Below are 25,001 nucleotides of genomic sequence, written 5' to 3' on the forward strand. Positions count from 1 at the left end.
GGGTGGGGTTTGCTTGGATTTAAGCACAAAAGAAATGATTTTGATTTCAGAAATGTCTTCAGGGCTTTACTTTGGGGGTTCCTGCCCTGCTGAGGAAGAAGATCCCAAAGCCACCCAAAAACCACAGTTTGGTGTTTACATAGCACAGGAATTATTTGTGGATGTAAAAAAAAATCCAAACTATGTGGCCAGGCTGGGAATGTGCAGGGAATTAAATTATCCTGGAGATCCCAGGAGGGAGCACCTGCTGCTGTTTCTCCCTTCCTAATTCATCAAATCCTCTTTGGGGATGGGGATCTGTTCTTTTTCAACCAAAATTTAAAAAAATCTGAATAAACCCAGAGAACTTTGTAAGTTCTGCTCTCTCCATGCTCAACCTGCTGCAACCTGGATGAAAATTATCATTTAAGAACTTGAAATCTGCTCCAAAACAGCATTTTCAAGTGCCAAACTCGGCAAGCCCGGACACAACAAAGCTCTTTTCATCCCAAAACAAAAACTTGGCTCAGCCAAGCCCTTGAATGACAAAACCAGGTTTGAAATTACAATTTTAGTCACAAAAGGACTCGTTTTCCACGCTCAGGTATCGCTCTGAGTGTTGGGTTTCAGCCCCAGCACGCTCCAGGATGCTCCAAGGGTGATAAAAGGAAATGGAAATGTGATTTTTATTGAGGTGAAATTGCCAGTGTTGTTTATTCTGGAGAGGTGTGAGTTAATTCCAACCTCTGCTCAATGCAGGAGCTGCAGGAATAAATTAGGTTTAAATGCAGGTTTAAATCTGAATTAAGCACCGTGCTGGGGTACAGAAAGCTCCAATAATAATTGTGAAAGGCTCCAATAACGCAGCAAAAAACACAATGCAGAAATAAATTACCAAAAAAAAAATAAATTACAAAAAAAAAAAATAGAAATAAATGAAAAATCTCTACAGGATGAATTTTAGGCTCTCCTGATCTGTGCTGAGGAATTCCAGGATTTTCAGCATCAGCTGCAGCAGGAAGGAGTCGATTTGAAGGATCCATGCCAAGGACAGCCAGAAAACAACAAAAAAATAAAAATTTGAGTTTTCTTCTTTTAACTGGGGATACTGAGACAGAAAATAAAGACAGGAGAGGAGGAAATGAGAGAGAAGAGGAGGAAATGAGAGAAGATTTTTAAGGAGAGGAAGATTTTTAAGGAGAGGAAGATTTTTAAGGAGAGGAAGATTTTTAAGGAGAAGAAGATTTTTAAGGAGAACAATCCTGCTGGATTGGAATTGGTCTCCAGCAATGGATTTTGATCCTGATTATTTTTCCAGAGTCCAACAGAGACTTGAGGATGATCCTGGTCAGAGAAGGGCTGGAAATCTGTTGGGAATGGATTTATCCAGGAGGAATTCTGCTGCTGGATATGCCCAGCCCGTGGGTCACTGAGCACCTGAGAGAGGCTGGGTAAAGATCAGTCCTTAGATCAGTTTCCAAAAAAAAAAAATAAATTAAATCAGTTCCAAAAAAAAAAAAAATAAATCAGTTTCCAAAAAAAAAAAATTAAATCAGTTTAAAAAAAAAAAATTAAAAAAAAAAAATTAAATCAGTTTCCAAAAAAAAAAAAAAAAAATTAAATCAGTTTCCAAAAAAAAAAATTAAATCAGTTTCCAAAAAAAAAAAAAAAATTAAAAGAAAATAAATTAAATTGAGCTTTTTCACAAAAGAAAAAGTTCCCAAGTGGCTGAAACAATGAATGCAGCATCGCTCCCCACCTGGATTTTCAAATGGCAAAACCACAAATTATTTTTAATTTTTAATTTTTTTACAGCTTCTAATGGCAAGGATGAGATCCTGGAGATAAAAAAATCTGCTGGAGCTGAGGATCAGAGCTCCTGAAAATCAGGAATGAGCAGGAATGTGCCTCATGTGGAGCTTCTGCCAAAGGTTGACAATGGATATCGAGTTTCCCCCTCCTCCTCCTCCTCCTCCTCCTCCTCCTCCTCCTCCTCCTCCTCCTCCTCCTCTTCCTCCCTGCCTTGGGAGGTTCTCTAAATGAGTTTCAATTTCTGCATCTGCTGCTTTGGAAATTTGCATTTTTTGTCCCAAAAATCACAGAGGTGAACATCACTGAGGCTAGAAGGTGAAACCCTGAAACCTTCAGGGTTTTATAAATCTCAGAGCAGCTCCTTCCAAATCAAACCCCAAAACAACAAAACACAAAGCAAAGATTCCAAGTTACATTTCCTTTTTTTTCTCTTTTTTTTCTCTTTTTTTTCTCTTTTTTTTCTCTTTTTTTTCTCATTTTTTTCTCTTTTTTTTCTCTTTTTTTTCTCTTTTTTTTTCTCTTTTTTTTCTTGTTTAAACTTCTTCTTCAGTGCCAACAATTTAATCCAGAGCAACAGAACCATGGAAAAGCATCAACAATGCTTTTTGTTGGAATTGAAGGGAAAATTCTTCTAACAAAGATGTGATTGCAGCAAAAATCTGTCAGAATTGCTAAGGCTGGAATACAAAAGCTCCTGAAGAGAACAGCCCAGTGCTGGCAGCCCACAAACTTTTGGAGAGTTTGGCACTGCAAGGTTGGGATTTAATCACTTGCACATTAGAGCTGGGCTGAGCTGCAGCAGGAAAGAAAAAGCTGCTGCTGGATGTGTGGATTTGGGAGGGGAAAAAAAAGGGATTTTAAATTTATTTTTTATTTTTAAATTTTATTTTTAAATTTTATTTTTAAATTTTATTTTTTTAATTTTCTAAGTTTATTTTTTAGTTTATTTTTTATTTTATTATTTTATTTTATTTTTTATTTTTTATTTTATTTCTTATTTTATTATTTTATTTTATTTCTTATTTTATTTCTTATTTTATTTCTTATTTTATTTCTTTTTTTTAATTTTTTTATTTTATATTTTATTTTATTTTTTAAATTTTATTTTTATTTTATTTTTATTTTATTTTTATTTTATTTTTATTTTATTTTTATTTTATTTTTTATTTTATTTTTTTTAATAAATCTCTGGGGGAAAAAAATAAAAATATTTTTTTTATTTTTAAAAATAATAATTAAAATAAAATAATTATAATTAAAAATAATAATTAAAATAAAATTTAAAAAATAATAATTTAAAAATAATTAAAATAAAATTTAAAAAATAACTTTATTTTTAAAAATAATAATTAAAATAAAATAATTATAATTTAAAATAATAATTAAAATAAAATTTAAAAATAATAATTAAAAAAATAATTAAAATAAAATTTAAAAAATAACTTTTTATTTTTAAAAATAATAATTAAATTAAAATAAAATAATTATAATTAAAAATAGTAGTTAAAATAAAATTTAAAACATAATAATTTAAAAATAATTAAAATAAAATTTAAAAAATAACTTTTTTTTAAATAATTAAAATAAAATAAAAAATATTAAATAATATAATTATTTAATAATAATAATAATATTAAATAATTAAATAAAAATTAAAAATACCCCAATGACTCGTTGTGATGGGTGGGAGGAGCCAGTTTTAAATTCAGCCATGGAAAAATCTGCTGGTTTTGAGCAGCTTTGTTCCATTACAGCATTCCTGGCACAGAACAATTCCCTGCACTGGTTTTGGGATGAAACTGAGGAATTTCTGCTCCTCCACGAGCGATTTCTGCTGCTTCTGTTCCTCATTTTTCCCTTGTGGATTACACAGCAAAAATTCTTCACTTTGACTTTAAAAGCTTTGGGGATCCTCCCTCAGTTTCCTGTCAAATATTGGGCAATAATCTGATTTCCCTGCAAATCAGCATTAAAATTCCAAAGTCCAACCTCTGCTGTACCAACGAGGATTTGGGGTGAAAAACCCCAAAATTATTCCATCAAAAAGCACCAGATCAGCTCCTTAAAAAGGAACAAAATCTGCTCCACAAAATCTCCATCCCACAGGACAGGACCAACCTCACCTCTGGCTGCTTTTCCCTTTATTTTCTCCAGGATAAACCGTGGAATTCCTGGGTTCTTTTCCTTTTATTTTCATTTTCTCCAGGACAAACCATAGAATTCCTGTTTCTCCCCTTTATTATAATTTTCTCCAGGACAAACCATGGAATTCCTGGGTGCTTTTCCCCTTTATTTTCTCCAGGAGAAACCATGAAATTCCTGGGTATTTCTCCTCTTTATTTTCATTTTCTCCAGGACAAACCATGGAATTCCTGGGTGCTTTTCCCCTTCATTTTCTCCAGGAAAAACCCTGGAATTCCTGGGTGCTTTTTCCCTTTATTTTCACTTTTTTGAGGACAAACCATAGAATTCCTGTTTCTCCCCTTTATTTTCATTTTATCCAGGATAAACCATGAAATTCCTGTTTCTCCCTTTATTTTCATTTTTTAAAGACAAACTCTGGAATTCCTGGGTACTTTTTCCCTTTATTTTCATTTTATCCAGGACAAACCATAGAATTCCCGTTTCTCCCCTTAATTTTCATTTTCTCCAGGACAAACCATGGAATTCCTGGGTGCTTTTCCCCTTTATTTCCTCCAGGACAAACTGTGGAATTCCTGGGTGTTTCTCCCCTTTATTTTCATTTTATCCAGGATAAACCATGGAATTCCTGTTTCTCCCTTTATTTTAATTTTCTTCAGGATAAACCATAGAATTCCTGTTTCTCCCCTTTATTTTCATTTTCTCCAGGACAAACCATGGAATTCCTGGGTACTTTTCCCCTTTATTTTCATTTTCTCCAGGACAAACCATGGAATTCCTGGGTGCTTTTCCCCTTTATTTTCTCCAGGAGAAACCATGAAATTCCTGGGTATTTCTCCCCTTTATTTTCATTTTTCCAGGACAAACCCTGGAATTCCTGGGTGTTTTTCCCTTTATTTTCATTTTTCCAGGACAAACCATGGAATTCCTGGGTGGCCATGGGTGGGACAGACCCTCTGCTCTCACCACCACTCATTACCTCCTCATTACCCAGGGGAAGAAATAACTTTCAATAAGTCATTATTCAAATTATTATTATTATTATTTCAATAAGTTATTATAATTTATCCCTCCTGACACTTCCTGAGCCCAGCTCTGCTTTTCCACACACGCCTTCCTCCCAAAGCCAGCTGCACTCCCCCCAAAAAAAAATCCTCTGGGTGCTTAAATATTACAAAAATCAAATCAAACCTCTTTAAATGCAAAGATTGGGTGGAGATGTTCCACTTGGAATTGTGGAATTCCAGAGTGGAAAAGCTCCAAACCCATCCAGTGCCAGGACAGGGAGACTTTTCCCTGTCCCAGGCTGCTCCCAGCCTCATCCAGCCTGGCCTTGGGCACTCCTCAGCCTCACAGGGAGGATTTTTTACCCCAAAATCCTTTTCCAAATCCCTTCCTTCATCTGTAAAAATGGAGCAATGGATGGGAAATGGCATCATGGAATGGTTTGGGTGGGAAAGGACCCCAAAACCACCTCCTGCTGTCCCCAGGCGCTTCCCTGGATAAATCCTGTACAAACAGAACTGGAATTATCACTACAAAACCCACTCTGGAAAGTCACATTCCGTTTTTTTCTCTTCACAAATACCAAAAGTTAAAACCTTCCCAAGGAACACCTTCCTCCCATCCACCACCAAGATCATTCCTTTAATCCCTAATCCTAATTCCTTCCCTGTATGAACAGAACTGGAATTATCACTACAAAACCCACTCTGGAAATTCACATTCCTTTTTCTTCTCTTCAAAAATACCAAAAGTTAAAACCTTCCCAAAGAACACCTTCCTCCCATCCACCACCAAGATCATTCCTTTAATCCCTCATCCTAATTCCTTCCCTGGACAAATCCTGTATGAACAGAACTGGAATTATCCCCACAAAACCCACTCTGGAAATTCACATTCTTTTTTTTCTCTTCAGAAATACCAAAAATTGAAATCTTCCCAAAGAACACCTTCCTCCCATCCACTACCAAGATCATCCCTTTCCAAATCCCTTCCTCCATCTGGAAAAGTGGAGCAATGGATGGGAAATGGCATCATGGAATGGTTTGGGTGGGAAAGGACCCCAAAACCACCTCCTGCTGTCCCCAGGCTCTTCCCTGGATAAATCCTGTATGAACAGAACTGGAATTATCACTACAAAACCCACTCTGGAAATTCACATTCCTTTTTTTTAATCTTCAGAAATACCAAAAGTTGAAATCTTCCCAAGGAACACCTTCCTCCCATCCACCACCAAGATCATTCCTTTAATCCCTAATCCTAATTCCTTCCCTGGATAAATCCTGTACAAACAGAACTGGAATTATCACCACAAAACCCACTCTGGAAATTCACATTCCTTTTTTTTAATCTTCACAAATACCAAAAATTGAAATCTTCCCAAAGAACACCTTCCTCCCATCCACCACCAAGATCATTCCTTTAATCCCTAATCCTAATTCCTTCCCTGTATGAACAGAACTGGAATTATCACTACAAAACCCACTCTGGAAATTCACATTCCTTTTTTTTAATCTTCACAAATACCAAAAGTTAAAACCTTCCCAAGGAACACCTTCCTCCCATCCACCACCAAGATCATCCCTTTCCAAATCCCTTCCTCCATCTGGAAAAGTGGAGCAATGGATGGGAAATGGCATCATGGAATGGTTTGGGTGGGAAGGGACCCCAAAACCACCTCCTGCTGTCCCCAGGCTCTTCCCTGGACAAATCCTGTATGAACAGAACTGGAATTATCACTACAAAACCCACTCTGGAAATTCACATTCCTTTTTTTCTCTTCAGAAATACCAAAAGTTAAAACCTTCCCAAGGAACACCTTCCTCCCATCCACCACCAAGATCATTCCTTTAATCCCTAATCCTAATTCCTTCCCTGTATGAACAGAACTGGAATTATCCCACAAAACCCACTCTGGAAAGTCACATTCCTTTTTTTTAATCTTCAGAAATACCAAAAATTGAAATCTTCCCAAGGAACACCTTCCTCCCATCCACCACCAAGATCATTCCTTTCCAAATCCCTTCCTCCATCTGGAAAAGTGGAGCAATGGATGGGAAGTGGCATCATGGAATGGTTTGGGTGGGAAAGGACCCCAAAACCACCTCCTGCTGTCCCCAGGCTCTTCCCTGGATAAATCCTGTATGAACAGAACTGGAATTATCACCACAAAACCCACTCTGGAAAGTCACATTCCTTTTTTTTTCTCTTCACAAATACCAAAAATTGAAACCTTCCCAAAGAACACCTTCCTCCCATCCACCACCACGATCATTCCATTAATCCCTAACGGATTGAACAAAGAATTTTGTGGCATTTTCCTTAAGGAAAAGGAACATTTTCCCTGTGGAAAGGGAGGCCTAGCACATTTTTTAGTTCTCTGAAGGGTTTCAGGAGCAGCTGGACAAAGAGCAGAGGTTCCCTGAGAAGCCCAGGAAGGTTCTCCCCACTGTGAGACCACGGGGATTGTTTTCCACACCTCCTTCATTTCACACTCCAGCTGCTAAAGCCCTTTTGGTGTTTGCTAATCCCCTCCAAACATAATTGGGGAAGTCAGCGACTGCAGCTGAGTGTTACAAATTTCTCCAGGAACTTCTTCCAGCTTTTCCCTGGATCCTGCCCTGGTGTCCTCCACACAATCACACTTTTCCATGCTGTCAGAAAATCCTGCTGAGTGCCAATCCAGTGTTTTCTGTGCTCCCCAAATCCTTTCCTGTGGGTATTTCCTGCTGCAGGCTGGTGTGGATGCATTCCCTGTCGGGAATTTTGTCAATATTCCCAAATCCACAGGTACAGATGATGTTTTTAGAAGTTTACATGATATCCAGATATAAAAATAATATCAAAGCAGCCCAGCATCCTCTGCCTACATCCCTCAGGAGAGCTGGAGGAGACTGAAGGAATTTTTCCCCATAAAACAACTGAAGGAGTTTCTTTACCACAACACAACTGAAGGAATTTCTTCACCATAACACAACTGAAAGAATTTCTTTACCATAACACAACTGAAGGAGTTTTTCCCCATAAAACAACTGTAGGAATTTTTCCCCATAACACAACTGAAGGAATTTCTTCACCATAACAAAACTGAAAGAACTTTTCCCCCATAATACAACTGAAAGAATTTCTTTACCATAAAACAACTGAAGGAGTTTTTCCCCATAAAACAACTGAAGGTTTCCCCCCATAACAAAACTGAAGGAGTTTTCCCCATAAAACAACTGTAGGAATTTTTCCCCATAACACAACTGAAAGAATTTCTTTACCATAAAACAACTGAAGGAGTTTTTCCCCATAACACAACTGAAATAATTTTTCCCCCATAACACAACTGAAAGAATTTTTCCCCCCATAACACAACTGAAAGAATTTTCCCCCATAACACAACTGAAATAATTTTTCCCCCATAACAAAACTGGAAGAATTTTCCCCCATAATAAAACTGGAAGAATTTTCCCCCATAACAAAACTGAAAGAATTTTTCCCCCATAACACAACTGAAAGAATTTTCCCCCATAACAAAACTGAAAGAATTTTCCCCCCATAACACAACTGAAGGAATTTTTCCCCATAACACAACTGAAATAATTTTTCCCCCATAAAACAACTGAAGGAATTTTTCCCCATAACACCACTGAAATAATTTTTCCCCCATAACACAACTGAAATAATTTTTCCCCCATAATAAAACTGGAAGAATTTTCCCCCATAACAAAACTGAAGGATTTTTTCCCCCCATAACACAACTGAAGGATTTTTTCCCCCCATAACACAACTGAAGGAATTTTCCCCCATAACAAAACTGAAGGAATTTCTTCCCCATAAAACAACTGGAAGAATCTTTCTCCCACAACTGCCATCGATGAGAGCCAGCCAGGAATGGAGATAAGGAATTCTGTGCTTCCAGAGGTAGGGCTGAGCTTATCAAACCATGACATCATTTTGTTATCAGAGCTGTTGGGCTGCTGGCAGCAGCTCCCAGAGGCAGAAATGAAACCAACCATGGCTCCTACCTTCATCTCCTTCCGGGGCGTAGGACGCGGTGATGATGTCGATGTCGGCGCAGTTCATCACGATTTGGTTGGTTGCATTTTTTACCTGGAAGAGAAACTCCATCAGCATCAGGAAGAAAAGGGAATTCCAACCTCTCATCCATCTAAAAACCACCTCCAGGACCAGCTGTTTGAAGGAGAATCGGGGTGCTTGGGATGGTGAAGGAGAACGAGGCATTCTGCTCCCATGGAATAAATATGGAATAAATAATTCCACTGGGAATTATTTAATGCTGGGTGAAAAAACAGAGCTGAAAACTTCACAATTCCTCGTGCAGGCCTGGGAATGCAAACCCAATAAAAACCCATGGGATGGGTAAAGGGAGACCAGAGTGAAAATCTCTTTTGGAGACCATCACCAACTCAACCTCTGGGTGTGCTCCACGCTGTCAGCTTAAAAAAACATCTGCCAGGAGATTTTCCTTCCCCTTTTCCTGGGAGTTTCCCTTCTGCCAGCTCTTGGCTCCACACATTTTGCTTTATTTACCAAGTGCCAGCTCCCAGCGTAGGAATAAACCGTGGGGCTGTGCCAGTTCTCTGTTTGAATGCGAGAGCCTGAATACAGAGGAATTCAAATTAAATATAAATTAATTACAAAGAGGGTAAAATATTTGGGAGTGAAATCGGAAATTTGTGGCTGGAAGCACCAGAATGATCAGGCTGGATCAAGCTGGGAATCCTGCTTGTCCAGGATAGGATTTCTAGCAGGAAAAACCAACAGTTTCTTAAATAAAGGAGTAAAAATTTCCGTAACAGGCGATCGGATTTAACACAGGCACCAAGGGACTGATTCCTACCCCAGAATCAGCTCATTAAAACCTAAAAAACTTTTTTTTTTCCCTTTTCCCCATTATTATAACCCTAAAACTCCCTGTGAACACCTGGAGCCAGCATTCCAGGTATCCACAGCATTCCTGGGAGCCAGGAACCCACTGGAGCTCCGGGATCTTGGAGCAGGAAGGACAAGGAGAGAACCCAGAGGAGATCAGAGGGATGGAGCAGCTCTGCTGGGAGGAAAAGCTGGGAAAAGCAGGATTGTTCAGCCTGGAGATGAAAAGGTTTAGGGATGAGCTGGGTTTTGGTCTCTCAGCACCCAAAAGGAGGCAGGAAAGAAAATGGAATGAATTTCCAAGGGCCTGGAATGGCAGGAAAAGGGGGAAATAAACTGGCAGAGGATGGGGTTGGGTGGGATATCAAGGAGGAATCCTGGGAGGGTGGGGATGGATTTCCCATTCCCTGGGAGGGATTTCCCATTCCCTGGGAGGGATTTCCCATTCCCTGGAATAGATTTCCCATTCCCTGGAACAGATTTCCCATTCCCTGGGAGGGATTTCCCATTCCCTGGGAGGGATTTCCCGTTCCCTGGGATGGATTTCCCATTCCCAGGGAGGGATTTCCCATTCCCAGGGAGGGATTTCCCATTCCCAGGGATGGATTTCCCATTCCCAGGGATGGATTTCCCATTCCCAGGGAGGGATTTCCCATTCCCTGGGATGGATTTCCCATTCCCTGGAATAGATTTCCCATTCCCTGGGAGGGATTTCCCATTCCCAGGGATGAATTTCCCATTCCCAGGGATGGATTTCCCATTCCCTGGAATAGATTTCCCATTCCCTGGGAGGGATTTCCCATTCCCTGGAACAGATTTCCCATTCCCTGGGATAGATTTCCCATTCCCAGGGAGGGATTTCCCATTCCCAGGGAGGGATTTCCCATTCCCAGGGATGAATTTCCCATTCCCAGAGATGGATTTCCCATTCCCAGAGATGGATTTCCCATTCCCTGGGATGGATTTCCCATTCCCTGGGATGGATTTCCCATTCCCTGGGAGGGATTTCCCATTCCCTGGGAGGGATTTCCCATTCCCAGGGATGGATTTCCCATTCCCAGAGATGGATTTCCCATTCCCAGAGATGGATTTCCCATTCCCTGGGATGGATTTCCCATTCCCTGGGATGGATTTCCCATTCCCAGGGATGGATTTCCCATTCCCTGGGAGGGATTTCCCATTCCCTGGGATGGATTTCCCATTCCCAGAGATGGATTTCCCATTCCCTGGGATGGATTTCCCATTCCCTGGGAGGGATTTCCCATTCCCAGGGAGGGATTTCCCATTCCCTGGAATAGATTTCCCATTCCCAGGGAGGGATTTCCCATTCCCAGGGAGGGATTTCCCATTCCCTGGGATGGAATTCCCATTCCCAGGGAAGCTGAGGCTGCTCCTGGATCCCTGGAATTGTCCATGGAATCAGCAGGAGATGGCAGGGTGGGACTGGATGGGATCTGAGATCCCTTCCAACCCAAATCCCATGGAAATCCCAAATCCCATGGAAATCCCCAAATCCCATGGAAATCCCAAATCCCATGGAAATCCCCAAATTCCATGGAAATCCCAAATTCCATAGAAATCCCAAATCCCATGGAAATCCTCAAATTCCATGGAAATCCCCAAATTCCATGGAAATCCCCAAATTCCATGGAAATCCCAAATCCCATGGAAATCCTCAAATTCCATGGAAATCCTCAAATTCCATGGAAATCCTCAAATTCCATGGAAATCCCAAATCCCATGGAAATCCCAAATCCCATGGAAATCCCCAAATCCCATGGAAATCCCAAATCCCATGGAAATCCCAAATCCCATGGAAATCCCAAATTCCATGGAAATCCCAAATCCCATGGAAATCCCAAATTCCATGGAAATCCCAAATCCCATGGAAATCCCAAATTCCATGGAAATCCCCAAATTCCATAGAAATCCCCAAATTCCATGGAAATCCCAAATTCCATGGAAATCCCCAAATTCCATGGAAATCCCCAAATTCCATGGAAATCCCAAATCCCATGGAAATCCCCAATTCCACAATTCCTCTGTGCCAGCTCACCTCCCAGACAAATCATTATCTAATGATCCAGCTAATCATCAATATCATCAATTAGATAATCAATGATATCATTATCTAATCACAAATCATTTTATTTTGTTTCTAAAGCCACAAGAAAAGGCTCAGGTCACTTCCCCCTGCACCATCAGAGAATAAATAAGAGAATAATTAATATGCCAGGAATAAATAAGAAAATAAAAAATATGCCAGGAATAAACAAGAATAAATATGAGATTAAATAATATGCCAGGAATAAATAAGAATAAATAAGAGAATAAATAATATTCCAGGAATAAATAAGAATAAATAAGAGATTAAATAATATGCCAGGAATAAACAAGAATAAATATGAGAATAAATAATATGCCAGGAATAAATAAGAATAAATAAGAAAATAAAAAATATGCCAGGAATAAACAAGAATAAATAAGAGATTAAATAATATGCCAGGAATAAATAAGAATAAATAAGAGAATAAATAATATGCCAGGAATAAACAAGAATAAATAAGAGATTAAATAATATACCAGGAATAAATAAGAAAATAAAAAATATGCCAGGAATAAGCCAGAATAAATAAGAGATTAAATAATATGCCAGGAATAAATAAGAATAAATAAGAAAATAAAATATATTCCAGGAATAAACAAGAATAAATAAGAGATTAAATAATATGCCAGGAATAAATAAGAATAAATAAGAGATTAAATAATATACCAGGAATAAACAAGAATAAATAAGAGAATAAATAATATGCCAGGAATAAACAAGAATAAATAAGAGAATAAATAATATGCCAGGAATAAACAAGAATAAATAAGAGATTAAATAATATGCCAGGAATAAACAAGAATAAATAAGAGATTAAATAATATGCCAGGAATAAATAAGAATAAATAAGAGAATAAATAATATTCCAGGAATAAATAAGAAAATAAAAAATATGCCAGGAATAAACAAGAATAAATAAGAGATTAAATAATATGCCAGGAATAAATAAGAATAAATAAGCCAGGAATGGTTCCTCGGTCACCTGGGACAGAAAAACCAAAATTTTTTTATGGATAAGGGAGTTTTTTAAAGTTTTTTTCCACCTGGGACGGAAAATCCAAAGTTTTTTCATGGATAAGGGAGTTTTTTAAAGTTTTTTTCCACCTGGGACATCAAAACCGAAGTTTTTTCATGGAAAAGGGAAGATGAAGGAATTGCAATTTGTGATTTAATGGGTGTTCCCATATCCCCAAGGATTCTCCACGGGAGGACCTGACTCATCCAGGAGTTTCTTCTTCACCTCTCCAACCTAACAAATAGCCCTGGCTTATCCCCAGTGATGGAATTGTTTCATTAATAAATATTATGGGATATGTTACTGAAAAACATTATCTTTTCTAAATATATTTATATATTATTTTTATATATTTATATATATAAATATTTATATATTATTTATATTTTTATATATAAATATTTATATATTATTTTTATATATTTATATATAAATATTTATATATTATTTATATATATAAATATAAATATATATAAATATAAATATAATAAATATATATAATAAAAATATATAAACATATATTTATATATTTTTATAAAAATAATAAAGATATAAAATATATAAAATATTTTTATTATTATTATAAAATAATAAAAATTATTATTTTATTATTATAATAATAAAAATATAAAATATTTTTATTATTAATATTATAAAAATAATAAAAATAATAATATATAAATAATAATTAATTAAAAATAATAAAAATATAAAATATTTTTGAGCAGTTGGTGCCTCTCCCCATCCCTGCAGCGGTGTCACACCGAGAGGAGCAGCACAGCTGTTTTCACCTCCTGATGGAATTAAAATCAAATTAATTTTAATTAATAAACCCAACAGGTTTTTTTTTTGCAAAGCACTGAGAGCAAGTCTAAGAGCTGAGGTGACACAGGGTGGATTTGATTTTTTCAGCTTTCCTGAAATTCACTTTTTTTCCCTTTTTTTTCTCCAATTCTGAGCACAATAAACTGAAAAATTAACCCCAAACCCAAAAATCAAAGCTCAATTTTTTACCACAATTTGTGTTTTTCAAGGTTTTTCTAAAACACAGGAAAAAATCAGGATGAGAAAAGCTTTTTATAAATGTCTGGAGACTTTTATTCAATCTATAAATCCAAATCTCTCTGGATTTGGAGCTGTCCAAATTGCAGACAATGTGAATTTAACAATGGGCTTGATCTTTAAAAAACAACTTTTTTCCAGGACAAAACTTTCAGTGGAGCACTGAGCCTGAAAAATAAGAAAATTTAGGTTTAAGCAGAGAAAATCCTGCTCCCTAAACAGGCAATTTCCTATTTTTAGATTATTTTTTTCTTTACTTCCTACCAATATCAAGCCAGTTTTATGAGGGCAGAGTTGGAGAAAATATCTAGAATGAGCCAAGATGGTAAAAAAGTTTATTTTCTAAGTGTCCTAAAAAAAAAAGGGTGAAATTCACTGTACAGGCAGGAATTATACATGGAGATGTACCTCAAAAAAAGGGTGAAATTCACTGTACAGGAAGGAATTATACATGGAGATGTACCTCAAAAAAAGGGGTGAAATTCACTGTACAGGCAGGAATTATACATGGAGATGTCTCCCAATAAAAACTGAAATTCACTGTACAGGCAGCTTGTACATGTCCCCAAAAAAAGGGGTAAAATTCACTGTACAGGCAGGAATTCCACCTAGAGAATTCCCCCAAAAAAAGGGGTGAAATTCACTGTACAGGCAGAAATTTTACCTGGAGATCTCTCCCAATAAAAACTGAAATTCACTGTACAGGCAGAAACTTTAACTGTAGATGCTCCCCAAAAAACAGGTGAAATTCACTGTACAGGTAGGAATTCTGCCTGCAGATCTCCCCCCAAAAAAGGGGTAAAATTCACTGTACAGGCAGGAATTCCATCTGGAGAGCTCTCCTAATAAAAACTGAAATTCACTGTACAGGCAGAAACTTTAACTGTAGATGCTCCCCAAAAAACAGGTGAAATTCACTGTACAGGTAGGAATTCTGCCTGCAGATCTCCCCCCAAAAAAGGGGTGATATTCACTGTACAGGCAGAAATTTTACCTGTAGATCTCCCCAAAATAAGGGTAAAATTCACTGTACAGGCAGGAATTTTACCTGGAGATCTCTCCCAATAAAAACTGAAATTCACTGTACAGGCAGGAATTCCACCTGGAGATCTCTCCTAATAAAAACTGAAATTCACTGTACAGGCAGAAATTCCACCTGGAGATCTCTCCTAAAAAAAACTGAAATTCACTGTACAAGCAGGAATTCCACCTAGAGAATTCCCCCAAAAAAAAGGGTGAAATTCACTGTACAGGCAGGAATTTTACCTGGAGATCTCCCCAAAATAAGGGTGAAATTCACTGTACAGGCACCTTGTAGATCTCCCCCAAAAAAGGGGGTAAAATTCACTGTACAGGCAGGAATTCCACCTGGAGATCTCTCCCAATAAAAACTGAAATTCACTGTACAGGCAGAAACTTTACCTGTAGATCTCCCCAAAATAAGGGTGAAATTCACTGTACAGGCAGGAATTCCACCTGGAGATCTCTGCTAATAAAAACTGAAATTCACTGTACAGGCAGGAATTTTACCTGGAGATCTCTCCCAATAAAAACTGAAATTCACTGTACAGGCAGGAATTTTACCTGGAGATCTCTCCCAATAAAAACTGAAATTCACTGTTCAGGCAGGAATTTTACCTGGAGATCTCTGCTAATAAAAACTGAAATTCACTGTACAGGCAGGAATTTTACCTGGAGATCTCCCCAAAATAAGGGTGAAATTCACTGTACAGGCACCTTGTAGATCTCCCCCAAAAAAGGGGGTAAAATTCACTGTACAGGCAGGAATTCCACCTGGAGATCTCTCCCAATAAAAACTGAAATTCACTGTACAGGCAGGAATTCCACATGGAGATCTCTGCTAATAAAAACTGAAATTCACTGTACAGGCAGGAATTTTACCTGGAGATCTCTGCTAATAAAAACTGAAATTCACTGTACAAGCAGGAATTCCACCTAGAGAATTCCACAAAAAAGGGGTGAAATTCACTGTACAGGCAGGAATTCCACCTGGAGATCTCTCCCAATAAAAACTGAAATTCACTGTACAGGCAGGAATTTTACCTGGAGATCTCTCCCAATAAAAACTGAAATTCACTGTACAGGCAGGAATTTTACCTGGAGATCTCTGCTAATAAAAACTGAAATTCACTGTACAGGCAGGAATTCCACCTGGAGATCTCTCCCAATAAAAACTGAAATTCACTGTACAGGCAGGAATTTTACCTGGAGATCTCTGCTAATAAAAACTGAAATTTTTATTATATTTATATAAATTTTTATACTGAAAGGCAGGAATTCCCCCTGCAGAGCTCAGCACCTTCCCAGACTCCAAGGATTTCATTCAGAGGGGAAAATCAATTTTTCCTGTTGCCACCCCGGGATCCACCGAGGTGCAGCCACACCTGGGAGAACAAAACCAAAAGCAGAGCAGAATTTGCCCCAGGGTCACTTCTGACCAGGAACAGCTGGAAAATGAATTTATGGCTTTTATCCCTCCAAAATGCCATGTTCTGAAAGGCAGATATTCTGTTAAAAAGGGATTTTTGTCTATGAAAGGCCAAAAAAAAGTGGATTTCTGCATGAGGTATAAGCAGAGAGCAAGGGGGGTGTGTGGGGTTGTCACCTTTCTTCACTTTGCTGTGGAATATAATAAATATAATAAAAAATAATAAAAGAATGAATATAATAAAATAATAAAAATAATGAAAATAATGAAAAAATTAATATAATGTAATAATAATTAAAAATAATGAAAGAATGAATATAATAAAATAAAAATATAATAAAAATAAAATCATTAATATAATGAAATAATATAACTAATAAAAATAAAGATAATATAAATAAAAAATAATAAAAGAAATAATAAAAGAAATAAAAAATAATAAAAAATAATAAAGAAATAATAAAGAAATAATAAAAGAAATAATAAAAGAAATAATAAAAGAAATAATAAAATAATAAAAGAAATAATAAAAGAAATAATAAAAGAAATAATAAAAGAAATAATAAAAGAAATAATAAAAGAAATAATAAAAGAAATAAAATCATTAACAATAATAAAAATAATAAACCTAATAAAAATACTGAAAATATTAAAAATAATAAAGAAAATAAAAATTAAAAAAAATAATAAAAATAATAAAAATAAATTAACTTTTCAGAGAGGAAATGTTAATTGAGAGAAGGGTTGTTTTGCCCAGCTCAGAAATCGAGGAATATCTGGAGGGAAGGAATGGTTCAGGATTGTGAACTCCTGGCTTTTGATGAATTAAATTCTGAATTAAGCAGAATTCAAACACCTGTTTTGAGGTCAGACTCAGGAACGACGAGCAGGGAAGGGAAAACTCATCCAACAGGAGAAAACAGCTGAAATCACCCTCAAAGGTTTAACATTTGATGGAAGAAGAGCTAAAAATGTCAATTATTCAGCTCTGCCAAGGTGCTGTAAAACTCTTGGTGCTCAAAGCAGGGGAGGATTTGATGGAAAACATTTTCCCAATTTTTTAGGATATTAGGAACTGGGATTTGAAGCTGAAATACAGGATGAGGTGCATCCAAAGGGATCTCCTGGAGCCAAAATTAATTCTCCAGAGCCCAGATAATTCCAATCTCGTCACGTGGCTCCAGAGCCCTTTTCTAAAAGCAGCACTACAACCCTGTGTGTTTTTAGCAATTTTCTCTCTAAAAATATCCACCTAAATTTACTCCAGGTTTTGTGTTTCAGGGCGTGTCTTTTGTAAGAATTCAAACCTTCAATGAGGAGAGCAATAAAGAGATTTTTCAAGCTGCATCTCCAGCAAATTCCGCTGGCCAAAGAGTAAAATTAACAACGCCAGGACTGATAGAACCAGTGGGGAAAATTCCCTTTATTCCTAAGCTCATCCAGCTCCAGAGGTGTGGGATTCACAGGGATGAGTAAATCCCTTTTGTGATGGCTCCAAATCCATCCCAGTCTCAGGAATTATGGAGCTGAAGGAGCTTTATTTGGGGGGAAAAGGGTTAAAAAAAATCCCTATTTTTTGAGCTGATGACAGGAGAGCCCTGAGGTGTTGCCAGGCCCTTTAACCCCTCGCTCCAGGTTTAATTTCATGGGCTGGAAATGCAAATTCCAAGGCTGGATTTATCCTGGATGAGTTTCCCCAGCTCCCCAGGAGCACAAATTCTACACCCAGAGAGCTCCATTTCCCCAGGATTCCTCACCAGAGTGTCACAATTAATCTTTAACCAGCAGGATCACTCTATACATTCCTTAGGCCAGCAGATATTGCATAATTAACCTATAAAAAAAGCAGCAGAATATTGCTAAATAAGCCAGGGATGCATTCAAGGTGCTGCAGAAGGGATTTGAAAGAGCTCAGGTTGTAAATTCTTGCCCAGATAAGTTGTTCTACAAGGCAGGAACACCTCGGTGGAGTTTCCAGGCAGGGGAACGTGAATCATCTCCAAGGAAGGGAATTTATGGGCAGGGAAACACCAGGAAGTTGGGAGATAATCCCTGCCCCCTTCACAGGTGATCCTCTGGAGCATTAAAAACTTGGATTTGGAATTAAAACAAAAACAAAACTTGGATTTGGGAAAAAAAAAAACAAAACATAATTTGGATTTGTTTAAAGCTGGAGGCAGCTTTGTTTCTGCTGCTGGACAACACCAGGGCCACACATCCCCTCTTTGTTCCAGCATTCCCAGGAGCCAAAAAAAGTGGAAAAAAACCAAAATAATTTGACCCAGACACTGAGTAATGCAAGTGCCCTGCGCTGATAACCAGGCCCTGAGAGCCAGGGCTGGCATAATTAAAGCTCCAACTAACAGAGGAATAATGAAAATGAACCATTTCCACCCCACAATCTTAATTGTGCCTCGTGGAGAGGCATCCCCACGCCCTCAACAAATCAAGTTTAAATGCTGGGAGATGACATAAGTGGCAGAACAATCACAGGAGTGTGAGCAGGAGACTCTGTTCCAGCTCTGGCTCTCCCACAGCCACATTTTGTCCCAGCTGGGACCAGGCTTCCTTGTGAAACAGTTCATTTAAGGATTTTTTTTTAATTTTTTTTTTATTTTTTGGGGAGTTTTCAGCTGTGATAAATGGGAATTATGTACTGCCAGTTTATGTAATTGTTACACAACTGCACGGACTTCAAAAGTATTCATGTGGCCGCGAATGATATTATTGAAAAATCTGGAATAACCGGTCAAAATTTTAATGGAAGGGTTACCAGAGATTTCAGAAGCACAGCTCCAAAAAGGGCTGTGAAATTAAAACTTGTCAAGATTTCAGGATCATTCCAGGATCATTCCTTTACCCAGGGGAGGGGACAATTCCCTGAGCTGAACATGGGAACAAACCACAAACAGGTCCCACAAACTCCTTTTTTTTTTTTTTTTTTTGCCCAGGCTTTGAAATCTGCTGCCACCTCTTATCTTTTGCATCACCAGAGGTTTTATCCCCTGAAGATTATCTGGAGTTGCCCTGCAAGTGGCAACATTTATTATTGTGGCACCAAGTGTTTCAGGTTATTTATAGGTCCTAAAGCCAACACAAGTGTCCTGCCCCAAAGCCAAGGCTGGGATATTTTAATTTTTTAGGGCTTGAAAGCCCCAAATTCTCCATGGAAGGCTGAAAATCCTCTTATTGGAGTAAGAATTATCAAGTATTTGTTTGTAGTACCTTGACCAAACACCACAACCTGCACTAATTCCACTCTGCTCTTAAAGATGCCAAATAACAAAGCAAACAAAACACTTTGGAGAGTCTGGAAACTTTTTCCTGGTTTTTTTTGGGTTTGTTTTTCATTATTTTTTTTTATGTCAAAGCCTCAGCACTCACCCTGTGGGTCAGAAAGCATCACTTTGGTGTGGATTATTATCATTATCCAGCTGGGATGGAGCAGAGGAGCTGGCAATTATTATGGATTGATAATTAAAAATAAACTGGATCTTCAAGAGGAGGCAGCACGGGTATTTTCCCCACCCAAAAATCAAAAATGTTGTGTTTTAACATAAACCCACTTTTGCCTGGATGAGTTTACAAAGCTCTCAGGTGGTGCTGGAAACAGAAAATCCCTGCTGAGCTCAGCTTCAGGCAGAAAGGGCCAACAGATCCTTAACTGAAGTAATTCGACCCCAAAACCACACAAATGTTTTATTTTCTACACCAGCTCCACAAAAATATGCTGATAATTATTATTTTTTTGTTCATCAAGCCTTGGATAGAAAGCATCCTGTGGGTGTGCCTGGTTGTTCCTTTCCCCATCAAGGTACAGAGCAGCTCCCTTGAAATTTTCTGGGATTTTCCTGTGCTTTGGGAACTTGGAAGCTCCAGGAAAACTCTCCAGACTCCCAGCCCTGCTCAGGCAGGTGAACTCACCCCCATCCACTCCCAGGCAGCTGGGAGGTGGCTCCTCCTCGGTTCACGGTGTTAAAAGTTATCCAAAATAAAGATACATTCTTTAGATCTGTTTTAAAAAACCTCGCCCTCTCCTGTGGGAACACCAGAGCTGCTCTCCAGGATGTGAATAAGAGGTTTGGGGTTGGTTTTTTTTTTTTTGTTTTTTACAGCCTGGAACCTGTGGGGTCACTGCATTTCCTCAGTGCAGGATTCCTCATCTCCAGGTGGAATCCACTGCTCCAGGAATCCACCCGGATATTCCAAATACCTCGCCAGGATTAAAACCTGCAAACCAACCAGTGAAGGAGGAACCTCTGGGTATTCCCAAGCCAAGTTCCCAAGGCTGCTGCTCACCGCTCCTCTCCTCAGCCGTGGCTTAAAAAGCCTCTGCTCCCCTCCCCCCGAGTGTTATTTTTAACCTGGATGATTTCAGTGATCCCATTTACAGCCCCACAGCTGGAACAGGGCTGGGGAGCAGCGGCTGCGAGGACAGCAATAGGTGGAACGAAGGCAGAATAAATCGGGAATTTCTCCAACTGGATTTTATGGCACCGAAACACCCACCCCAAAAAAAGGCAGCAGCGACCCTCGAGGCTGGGAAGCAAAGCCTTGAGGCAGGATCAAATCCGCCAGGAGATTTAGGATTTTGATATTTCTGTCACATGACATAAAGTTACTCGTGTCTGGTTGGGTTCCTGCAGGTCCCCAAAGTCACAAGATTCCCCATCATCCCCAGCCTTGGGCCCTCTCCAGGGAAGAACTCACCCTCCTCTCTACCTGTTCTTCACATCCTGCAGGTTTTTAGTGCCTCCCAGCATTTATTACCTCGCTTTAAAACCAGGTTTCACCACCCCTTCATCACAGCAAGCCTTGGATCTGCTCGCATCTCAAGACTTAAAAATCTCCCTCAAATATTTTTTTGTTAAGCTCTCTGTGTGACCATCTAATTTCTTCACGAGGGGGGGAAATAAACGCAAAAAAAAAAATCCCCAAGTTATCCCTTTATAATTCTGTACCTATCTCAATTCGCAAGGAAAAAAAAAATTTAAAAAAAAAAAGGACGTGAAAGCAAATTCGGGAAATCTTGGCAGAGCAGCCAATGAGAATGACTGGGAGAGACTTGAAGGATTTCACAGAACTGGTTCCGGCTCCGAAGCACGAGCACGAAGAGGAGGATTTTTCTCGCTTTACAGCAAAAACGCAGCGTTTCGGGTCCGCAAACCTTTTCCCCGGCGCTTATCCCCAGCCTGCCTCCTCCTCCTCCCCGCTCTCCATGACACCGAGGCCTACCCTCAGCGAGCCGCACACCGGGGGGGAATTCTCCTTTCATCGCTTATTTGGCTTTTCCAGCAAAATCCCGATCCGTCCCCCAGGCCCGCACGGAGCGCAGCACGGGGTGGGGGGCGCTCCCCGAGGGGCCGGGGGGGCAGCGGGGATCCCCGGGCGGGCACAGCCCGGGCTCCCCCGGCCGCTCCGGGCTTATCCCGCATCCCGGCCCGGGCCAGCCCTGCCCCGGGAGGAGCCGCCCGGGGGGCCGCAGAGGGGCTGGGCGGGGCCCCCCCGGAGCCAGGCCGGGGGTTTAGGGGGTCCCGGAGGGGGTTTTGGGGTGTTTGGAAGGGGTTGGTGTATCCATCCTGAATGGAAACACGGGGAGGAGAGGCGGGGGGAGCCCCTCAGGGCCTCCCTGCACCTGCCCGGCCGGGCCCTGGCGCGGAGCGCAGGGGGAATGGGGGGATCGGAGCGAGGGGCGCCCCTCAGGGCACGGCTGGGGAGGGGGGCGAGGGCTCCCCTGAGGGGATAAAGGGGGGAAAACACCCCCGAGGGGCGGGGAGGGCAGTGAGGGGTCCCCGGGGGAGCCCGAGGGGTCCCCGCGGGGGGACGCGGGCTGGCGGGACCCCTCGGGGGCGGGGCGGGAGGAGGAGGATGAGGGAGGGGAGGATGAGGAGGAAGAAGGGGGAGCCCCTACCTGCACGGCGGCCTCTAGCTTGCCCTCGAAGGTGAAGTCGATGAGGTCCGGCTTGAGGCAGAGCCCGTAGTTGAGGGGGGACACGTCGGCGGGCAGCCGCTCGAACGGCCGCTTCTCCGGCATGGCGGGAGCGCGGGGGGTGCGGGGCTGCGCCCCCCCCGGCGGGGCGGCGGCGGCGGGGGGGGGAGGGAGGGAGGGGGGGAAAGGGGCGGGGGGCGGCGGGGGGGGCGCGGGAAGGGCGACGCGGCGGCTCCGCACGGACACAACCGAGAGGGAGCAGCGGCGGGAGCGGAGGATGAGGAGGAGGAGGATGAGGAAGATGAGGAGGAGGAGGAGGAGGAGGGAGGGGCGGGGGCGCGCGCGCGCTCCCGACTCGAGGCGGCCCCGCTGGGGGAGTGCGGGGAGAGGAGAGCGGAGAGGGAGGGAGGGAGGGAGGGAGGGGGGGGGGAGGGAGGGAGAGAGGGAGGGAGGCACGCGGACGGCGCGTGCGCGTGCGCGCGGCGGCGCCACGCGGCCGCGCACGTAGCGCGCGCGGGGGGCGGGAAGGGAGAGGCGGGGGGGGGGGGGGGGGGGGGGGAAAGGCGGCGGGAGGAGTTGCGTAAGCGGCGGAGGGGAGTGCGCATGCGCGAAGCCACGCCCCGCGAAGCCACGCCCCTCCCTTCCTTTGGCCACGCCCCCTTCCCGGCGCGCGGCTGGACACGCCCCTCCGCCGGTGCTGCGGGAACGGGGAACACCGGGAACACCGGGAACCCCGGGAGATCCCGGTGTGACCGTAACGGGGATCCCGGTGTGACCGTAACGGGGACCCCGGTGTGACTGTAACGGGGATATCCCGGTGAGCCCCGGGAACCCCGGGAGATCCCGGTGTGACCGTAACGCGGATATCCCGGTGTGACCGTAACGGGGATCCCGGTGTGACTGTAACGGGAACCCCGATGTGACTGTAACGGGGATCCCGGTGAGCCCCGGTAACCCCGGGAGATCCCGGTGTGACCGTAACGGGGATATCCCGGTGTGATCGTAACGGGGATCCCGGTGTGACCGTTATGGGGATCCCGGTGAGCCCCGGGAACCCCGGGGGATCCCGGTGTGACCGTAACGGGGATCCCGGTGTGACCGTTATGGGGATCCTGGTGAGCCCCGGGAACCCCGGGGGATCCCGGTGTGACTGTTAATGGGGATCCCGGTGTGACCGTAACGGGGATCCCGGTGTGACTGTTAATGGGGGTCCTGGTGTGACTGTTAATGGGGATCCCGGTGAGCCCCGGTAATGGGGATCCCGGTGTGACCGTAACGGGGATATCCCGGTGTGTCTGTTAATGGGGATCCTGGTGTGACTGTAACGGGGATCCCAGTGTGTCTGTTAATGGGGATCCCGGTGTGACTGTAATGAACCCGGTGTGACTGTAACGGGGATCCCGGTGTGACCGTAACGGGGATCCCGGTGTGACTGTAATGAACCCGGTGTGACTATAACGGGGATATCCCGGTGTGTCTGTTAATGGGGATCCCGGTGTGACCGTAACGGGGATCCCGGTGAGCCCCGGTAATGGGGATCCCGGCGTGTCCATTATGGGGATCCCGGTGAGCCCCGGTAATGGGGGATCTCAGTGAGCCCCGGTAATGGGGGATCTCAGTGAGCCCCGGTAATGGGGATCCCGGTGTGTCCGTTATGGGGACCCCGGGGATCCCAGTGTGTGCACACTGGCACAATGCACCCCGTTTGCCGAGGCTCCCGGTGCTCCCGGTTCTGACGGGTGATGGCACCCCGTTAACCGCGGTGTCACCTGGCCTGGGTGGGGATTGCCCCGTTCATGAGTAACCCTGGTTTTGGGGTGACACTGGCACGGGCACCCCATTAGTGAGGCCTCCCAGTTCTCCCAGTTCAGGGGGATGACGGCTCCCAGATCTCCCGGTGCGCTCAGATGGGGGGACAGAACCGGAATGGTGCCCCCGTTATTGAACCACCCGAGTTTCCCTCTTTGTTCCCTGTATTTCAGTTTGATTTCTCACTTTTCCCAGCAGATCCCAAAACAGTGCAGGTTGGGTTTCTGTTAATAATAAAATAATAATAAAATAATAATAAAATAATAAAATAATATTTAATTTCATCCAGGACCCCTCGGTGGCGGGCAATGCCTGTCCCTCGTATCTGGAGGACACGGGTCCCTTTCTCCAGGGATTCAGCCCCTTCTGTGCCCCCCAGACCCAGATAAGGCAGCAGAGCTCGGGGTGTGACTACCACCAACCTCCAGCACTGAAAAAATGGTGAAATCAGATAAAACCTCTTGGATTTTGCCACAAAAATGGGATGCGTGGAGCAGGGAGGTTTCCTGTCCACCAGGCTTGGCCAGGCAACAACGTGGGGTTAGTTTTCTCCCCGCCTTGGACCTACAACGACTTTCTTCCTCCTCTTCCTCCTCCTCCTCTTCTTCCTCATGCTTGAAATGCATCATCCAGGTCAATCCTGGCTGTTGCAGGATTTCCAGGATAACCCTCCCGGGAAAACCCTTTGTGGCCAGCCTCACATCCTATAATATTTTTAAGAAAAAATCCGAATTTCTTGGGCAGGAAGACCCCAAGGTCCCGCAGCTCTTTGGGGCTCCCAAAGCTCACTCTGGGGTCTCCTGGAAGGAATCCA

At 41.9% G+C, this 25,001-nt stretch overlaps 1 protein-coding gene and 1 long non-coding RNA gene across 2 annotated transcripts in view; both read right to left on the bottom strand.

Moving 5' to 3' along the window:
• Positions 1–22,528, bottom strand: part of NPEPPS (aminopeptidase puromycin sensitive) — a 57,499-nt gene extending 34,971 nt beyond the window's left edge. The window contains exons 1-2 of the mRNA XM_058857850.1: positions 22,361–22,528; positions 8,949–9,033 (exon numbers count right to left, since the gene is read on the bottom strand). Of these exons, the coding sequence (XP_058713833.1) occupies positions 8,949–9,033; positions 22,361–22,483 (208 nt within the window). The 5' untranslated portion in view covers positions 22,484–22,528. The remainder of the gene's footprint in view (positions 1–8,948; positions 9,034–22,360) is intronic.
• LOC131588846 (uncharacterized) lies at positions 3,932–8,105 on the bottom strand. Its single transcript, XR_009279658.1, has 2 exons — positions 4,368–8,105; positions 3,932–4,170 (listed from the first exon to the last, which is right to left on the bottom strand). It is a non-coding gene; the product is annotated as an uncharacterized LOC131588846 (long non-coding RNA).
• Positions 22,529–25,001: the final 2,473 nt, after the last annotated feature.

This window comes from Poecile atricapillus, chromosome 27 (genome assembly GCF_030490865.1).
Source record: "Poecile atricapillus isolate bPoeAtr1 chromosome 27, bPoeAtr1.hap1, whole genome shotgun sequence".
NCBI classification, from domain to species: domain Eukaryota; kingdom Metazoa; phylum Chordata; class Aves; order Passeriformes; family Paridae; genus Poecile; species Poecile atricapillus.